Source organism: Pyrus communis, chromosome 17 (assembly GCF_963583255.1).
Source record: "Pyrus communis chromosome 17, drPyrComm1.1, whole genome shotgun sequence".
NCBI lineage: Eukaryota > Viridiplantae > Streptophyta > Magnoliopsida > Rosales > Rosaceae > Pyrus > Pyrus communis.
The window spans coordinates 19,646,574-19,653,253 of record NC_084819.1 but is presented as its reverse complement, the minus strand read 5'-3'; the positions used below and the strand labels follow the sequence as shown (position 1 = coordinate 19,653,253).

Below are 6,680 nucleotides of genomic sequence, written 5' to 3'. Positions count from 1 at the left end.
CATGTTTCTTAAATGCAGAGTCTCGAGATCTTATGAAGTCTATATAATAAAAATAATGTGAATTAAAGAAAAAAACTAACTACATTAACAACATTCCAATATAGTGATATCAATCAATTAAAAATACGTAGTATCAGTGTAGTTTTTAGATCGCTAGCTAGCTAGTCTTGGTCCATGCCATCGGTGTAGTTGTCTATCAACATCTGCAACGCATTTCTTGTCGTTGGCATTGGGTATCATGGCATCGTTGGCATTGGGTATCGGCACAAGGGACACAAATGGCTCGTCTCCAACCATTGAACAATGCAGTCTCCATGATAAAGGTGCTTGCAGGGCATGCGAGCAAGTGGTGGACTTCGATCATCATCAACGTGATCATGACCTTGGCCGTCAACGTTGAAAAATCCCTCCATGCAAATAACGCAGAAAAGCGACGTTGTATCATTAGCTGCTGCTCCTTTTTTTAACAGGCCTTGGAGATCAAGTAATCTCACTTTCTCCAAACCGTCGATGGATGATTTAGTCGCAGGAATATACTTGACTTCAGTCTCACTAATCCTACTAGGTACAACTGGGTGACGGCGTCTCAAATGCGCAGTGAAGTCCTCAATGTTGACTTCAATAGTCTGGAAGGGGACGACGTCTTGTTCGTCAATCAACCGAAACACTTTGGCGATAATATTTGGTTGCTCTTCTTCTGGGACTTGAATATCTGTAAGATCCCTAGCAATGCGCTCTGCTGAATATGTCAGTTTGAAAGAGCAAAGGCGCACCGTTAATAATATTTCAGCTGTTACACATTGTTCAAAACGAAAGCCTCTAACTATCGGTGTACCACCAGTTGTTTCTTCTTCTTCTTCTTCGTCTTCGTTAATCCAACCTCTTCCTGTTGTTTTGTAGTACCTTAAATTGATCATAACCAAGCCTTCCTGCCCTGCCTAATCATTATCTCTTTGTGGCATGCATCGTCGTTCACCCACGCCAGGCTATCAAAATGGTGTATACATATCTCGCTGGATGATGGCTGGATGATGGCTGCATGATTATTGGATATCAATCAACCAATAATATATGGATCGGAGAATTTAATTGCTTAACGGAGATCGGTATACAAACTCTAGTAACTTGTAATGTACATATATATAGCTAGCTTATGTCCCTAAATTCTAAGTCGAGGAGGCTTAGGTTTCCTAAGCCTGTAAGGAATGGGATTGTATTCTGTTTCTCACAAAAAAAAAAGGTTTTATAACTCACTAATTAATTCTACATCCTTCCAATCCTAGTCTGATACGAACTAGGGTTTAGTAAGATTTAGCGGATCGGAAAGTAAGAAAAAAGATACCTCATCATCTATCTTTATAAAACCAATTTCAATTTTAATGTTATATATGGATGCTTTTTTGATAGAAAAGTTGTTCAAATCTTATACATCCAACTTATTGTATGGAGTAGGATTTTTTTCTCTCAAAATTTAATTTCCCTTCAGACTCCTCATATTTGAATGATTACGTTTAAATCCGTCAACATCTTTTCTTAACTTCTTTATAGAAGGAGAAGAAGAGAAAAGTGGGAGTAGGAGACTGGAGCCGGCAAATTTGGAGGAAAAGAAATTTCTACTCCCTTACTGTACCACACCACATGTGTCAACTTTAATATTAAGAAATGTAGACATTTATTTTCAACTTTATTTGCGGTTAACTTGTTATAAAATAAAATAAGTGATAAAACCCCGGCCAAAAAAGGCGCCCAACCACAACCAACACTGGAAAACCACTCGCCAAGCGCTCAGTCCCACCGGCGAAAATTCTTCCACTCCTCACCTCCATCCAAGCCTTACTTCACCACTCACTGAAAATTGAAAATAACAACATAATAATGAAAAACAAAACAGTGTTTATTCGAGACTATTTATGTCGAAATGATTTTCACGTCCTTTTTTTTTTTCAGTCTACGCAATCAAGGAACATAAATTAATAGGGTGTTCAAAAATAGTCTAATAGTATTTCTCTTCACTTATAAGTGAGAAGTCTTAGATTCGATTATCGTCGAAAGTGAATTTGAATCACATTATTGCTAACTTATTATGAGGCTTAATATATCCCCTCTTTTTTAGTGTACATAATATTATTTGTTAAGAAAAGAAAAAAAAAAAAAAAAAGTTTCACCCAATTGTCACATACCCACAAGCCCATGTTCTATAAGCCCAATATTCCCCTCACAAAATCTATTTTTTTTTCTTTGCTCTGAAAAAAAAAATATTCAATTTAGAAAGGAAAAATCATAGAATATACATCATTTGTATGAATGCTGGCATGTCAACTCGCAACTGAACTCGGTTGGGTGAGTAGAATGGAGCTGGTGGTGGTGTTGAATACTCTACTAACTTTTGTGCCAAAGCAATTAGGGCTGAGAAAGAAAGATGTCTCAGCCTTGGGTTTTAGAACCTGAAGATAATGTTACTAGATCACTGTGAAGTTCAACAATTAGTTCAACTTTTGTTGTGCCGACCAAGGAGTAAACTAGGAACATCTCACTTCGCTGAAGTTGGTGGTTGGATTTTAAATACCTACCAACTGCTTCGGCATAATATGGATTGCTGCAAGTTGACGACCATGATTACCAGAATTCGAAATTAACAAAGATATTCTACAAAACAAATACATCGTTAGTAATATAGATAATATTATCATTTTTTCTTTTTAAAAAAGAGATTAGCTGGTGGCTTTCCTACGGCAGTCCATCCTTTTGGGGGTCGAGAAGACTCACAGAGGCATTTCAGCCTTCCTTGACCACCATCATGCGATTCACCAGCACTAGAAATCAAACTAGAATGTGTCATGTAGAATATATGCCTGAAATTCATCTCCAACTATTGAATCATCCCGTGATGATTAATATAGAATATTATCACTAGACTTACTATTTGTTTTATTTAGCAAAAATAATGTATGATAGTTCAAGAGTTGCGCTGCAATTGTCACTGATGCTGGCGGCCCAAGGACCAAACCACACTACTTTGATGTTGTAGTGACTAAAAAAGTAAACAATGCAAACTATTCTTTAAATGGTGACAAAGAAGCACTAACCTTTGCTTACATTACTTGTAGTGCAACTAAATGTTAATTTATTAGAACACACTAGCTTTTTGTTGTGTCTCTCAATTTATTTTTTGATTAATTATTACTTCTCAACGAAAACAAATTAAATAAAAGTATTCATCATTATTTTATTTTTTAAACAAGCGATATTGCTCTTTTATTGTTTTTAATAAATGCATTTATGGTTGTGTTTCTTTTATAAGTACTGAATTCAAACCAACCACGTGTAGTTTTTTATTTTTATTATTATTATTTTTTTAACAAATGATATTATTTACACAAAGAGGGTAGCCGAGTGGGCTAAATCTCACAATGAGTTAGCAATAATGTGGTTCAAATTCGCCTTTAATGAAAATCAAATCTAAAACCTCTCACTTACAAGTAGAGAAGAGTACTATTAACTCGTAATACTAAGTGGCATGAACCATATGTAGTTAATTATGTTTAAATGGATAGAAAATTAAAAAAATGTTGGCTTATGTTTTCAACTTTACCCTTAAGATCTATTTTCTTCCCAACCCTCTATTGTCACATCCCGACCCGGGGCGTATCACTTTCCGGGCCCGCTCCACCACCGTAGCACGATATTGTCCGCTTTGGGCTTACCATTCCCTCACGGTTTTGTTTTTGGGAACTCACGAGCAACTTCCCAGTGGGTCACCCATCATGGGATTGCTCTAGCCTCCTTCTCGCTTAACTTCGGAGTTCCTACGGAATCCGAAGCCAGTGAGCTCCCAAAAGGCCTCGTGCTAGGTAGGGATGAGAATATACATATAAGGATCACTCCCCTGGGCGATGTGGGATGTCACATCTATCATTTATGGAAGTTAGCCCTTAATTTACAAGATAATTAAAGAAGTACAAAACTTATGTCCATCCAATTGTGATTAATGTTTATTTATTATACAAATATTATAATTAGAATCATACATTTCCTTTATTATTATCTAAATTAGGACCAAGGAACAATTATAGCGCAGATAGAAGTATCATTCAACAAAGAAATATATGATACACAAATTAATTAGTCTCATTTATTGAATCCAAGATATCTTGATTACACACGGTGATTTGTTACCCGTCCGTTCAGGGTGGGGCATAAAATATCAATTGTACCACATATCTCTAGGCATGCACAACTCTTATTTACTAATCATGGGAGAAAATACATGTATAAATATCATTTCATGGTGGTATTAGTATCAGATACCACAGTAGGCCTTGATACGACCGGTCATATCCAGGTTGGAGAAAGCAAAAGTAATATAGCCAAGACCATCACATGGCTTGTAGCACAATGGGTGGTTCTCATCGGTTACTTCTTCTGGTGGTTGTATTGTTCCCCTGTTGAATATGAAAATTCCCACTGAGCACCTTTCCACATTCACGTCCCAAATCCTGACGCGATGGTTGCAAGCTTTTATTCTCTGGTTACTCCAAATCTGATTATTAACAAATTAATCAATCATTTATAATTAATTAATGAATAATATACGCTATAAGTTTTAATACTCATGATTTAGGATGTTGAAGTGTGAAGGCGGGGCATGGTTTAGGAGTGTATATATACGAGTTTGCTCCATCTTTTAGAAGTTTGCAAAATGCAAATTTGAGTCATATTATTGTTAGTTTATTATAAGGTTTAGTCTACTCTTTTTATCTTTAGTATAACTAATATCATACGTAAGAAAGAAAAAAAAAAAAAAAAAGAAGAAGAAGAAGAAGAAGTCTGCAAAAAAACTTTAAGCAACTTTAAAGTTACCAATTGTTCACCATCAGTCCTTTTAATTAATCTGTAAATTGTCTTTTTTATTTTTTTAATTATATTTTGCAATCACACCGATCAAGTTAGTTGGTACTCAGTTTTTAGAGAGCAACATACACGGAATGGATTCACTGCCACATAAAGTTCCGACCCAATCATACATTGCCAAGTGGATAAAAACTTGCATACGACAATGTTATTGGACATGGACACTATATGGTGGTGAACCTATTCCATATAAATGCTTCTCCTTTTTTAGAGGATGTTCTTGTGAGCTAAGCTATTGCTTACATGGATATCATAATGATATCATCCACATAGGTCATTTTTCATTCAAAAATATTACTCTTACTACATTTTTCATATCACATTAATATCATATTTCTAATAGAGATGAAACTCACATATGTTGGTGTGCCATACTTTTATTAGAGAGATTATACAAATATGATATGAAAAATGGTTAAGTGTAGCGTTAGTCTTTTTCATTTGGGGTGTTATCCACACATCCCTTTTTACTTCTCACACACCCCTTTTAATTTCTGTTATTTGATACTCTTCAATCCATCTGATCCGACAGCCGAAAATTAGAAGGATGTATGAGAAGTAAAAAGGAGTGTGTGGATATCTCACCCCTTTAAAGAAATATCTAATTTGACCTTTATAATGCTAGGGAGACTAAATTTCTACACCAAGTTTTGTAAACCAAATAATGTGGATGTTGATAATTAGATTATTGCTTAAGTATTGATTAATGTACTTATTTTTTATTGATGACACATCACACATCATTTGATTTACAAATTTGGTCTCCATAACATTATCCTTCAATTAACTCATACTTACCTGCAACATGTCTCCTGCGAAGACTATGAAGTGGCCAGGTGAGGCGTCAATACCCACAAAGGTTCCATCCTTGGATTTGATTTCTAAACCGCCAATTTGGTGCTGGAAAAGTATTGATATGAAGCTTGCGTCGCTATGGTTTGGAAACCAAACACTAGTACCAGTGATGTCGATGTCTTTCATTTCTCTATACTTGATTAATCGAAAAACGTGGTCATTGAAAGCAGCAAAGGACTCATAGTGCTTCGCTGCAACACCATAGCTTTCGAACAACAATCGCATCACCCGTTCACCCAACTCTTCTATCAACTTCACATAACTGTGAGTAGTTTCACTGCACATGTACATGCATATATAACAAACATTTATTAAAAAAATAATAATTAAACCGAAGATAGAAGTCAAGCAAATTCAGAACCATATTATGTCACATATACGCGAACGAACCAAAAAAATTATACACACACACACACACACACATGTTCCACGCAAATGTCTGCAAAATATGTGATAAGAAATTAACACGAACGATAATATATTAATTTGATTAATATTACCAGAAGTTATCTTTGCCAGCAGGCCACACGAGGTTCATGAAATTCTGCACATCTTGGAAGCTTGTAGCATGACTAATCGCAAAGGTCTCGGAGTAAGGAAGCCTAGGACTTGGTCCAATATATCCACGGAGTACGTCGTCGCCAGTGTGGCTAAGTTTGGTTTCTGTGGGCAGATCAAACAGATCCTTAGACTGGGCCATTACCTTGTCAACAAGTTGAGCCGGAACTCTGTCATACGCCGCCACGAAACAACCGTACTCTTCAAGTGCATGTCTTACTTGGTCTGGCGTGGTGCCACTGCCACTATTTGTGAAATCAATGATAGGAATTTTTAGAGACGCTGTTTCGGAACCCGATCCCATACTTGAGTTTCGACTGATCGTCACTAACGTGGTGTGTGCGAATGTGAGTGAG

The 6,680-nt window shown here is 36.2% G+C and overlaps 2 protein-coding genes across 2 annotated transcripts; both read right to left on the bottom strand.

Annotated features, from left to right (window-relative positions):
* Nucleotides 1–236: 236 nt before the first annotated feature.
* Nucleotides 237–917, bottom strand: LOC137722182 (uncharacterized). Its single transcript, XM_068461146.1, has one exon. It carries the CDS (start codon nucleotides 915–917, stop codon nucleotides 237–239), a length of 681 nt encoding a protein of 226 aa, XP_068317247.1.
* Nucleotides 918–4,133: 3,216 nt separating this feature from the next.
* LOC137721852 (deoxypodophyllotoxin synthase-like) lies at nucleotides 4,134–6,680 on the bottom strand. The gene is made up of 3 exons (XM_068460877.1): nucleotides 6,267–6,680; nucleotides 5,710–6,043; nucleotides 4,134–4,540 (listed from the first exon to the last, which is right to left on the bottom strand). Exons 1-3 carry the CDS (start codon nucleotides 6,626–6,628, stop codon nucleotides 4,301–4,303), a joined length of 936 nt encoding a protein of 311 aa, XP_068316978.1. The 5' UTR covers nucleotides 6,629–6,680; the 3' UTR covers nucleotides 4,134–4,300.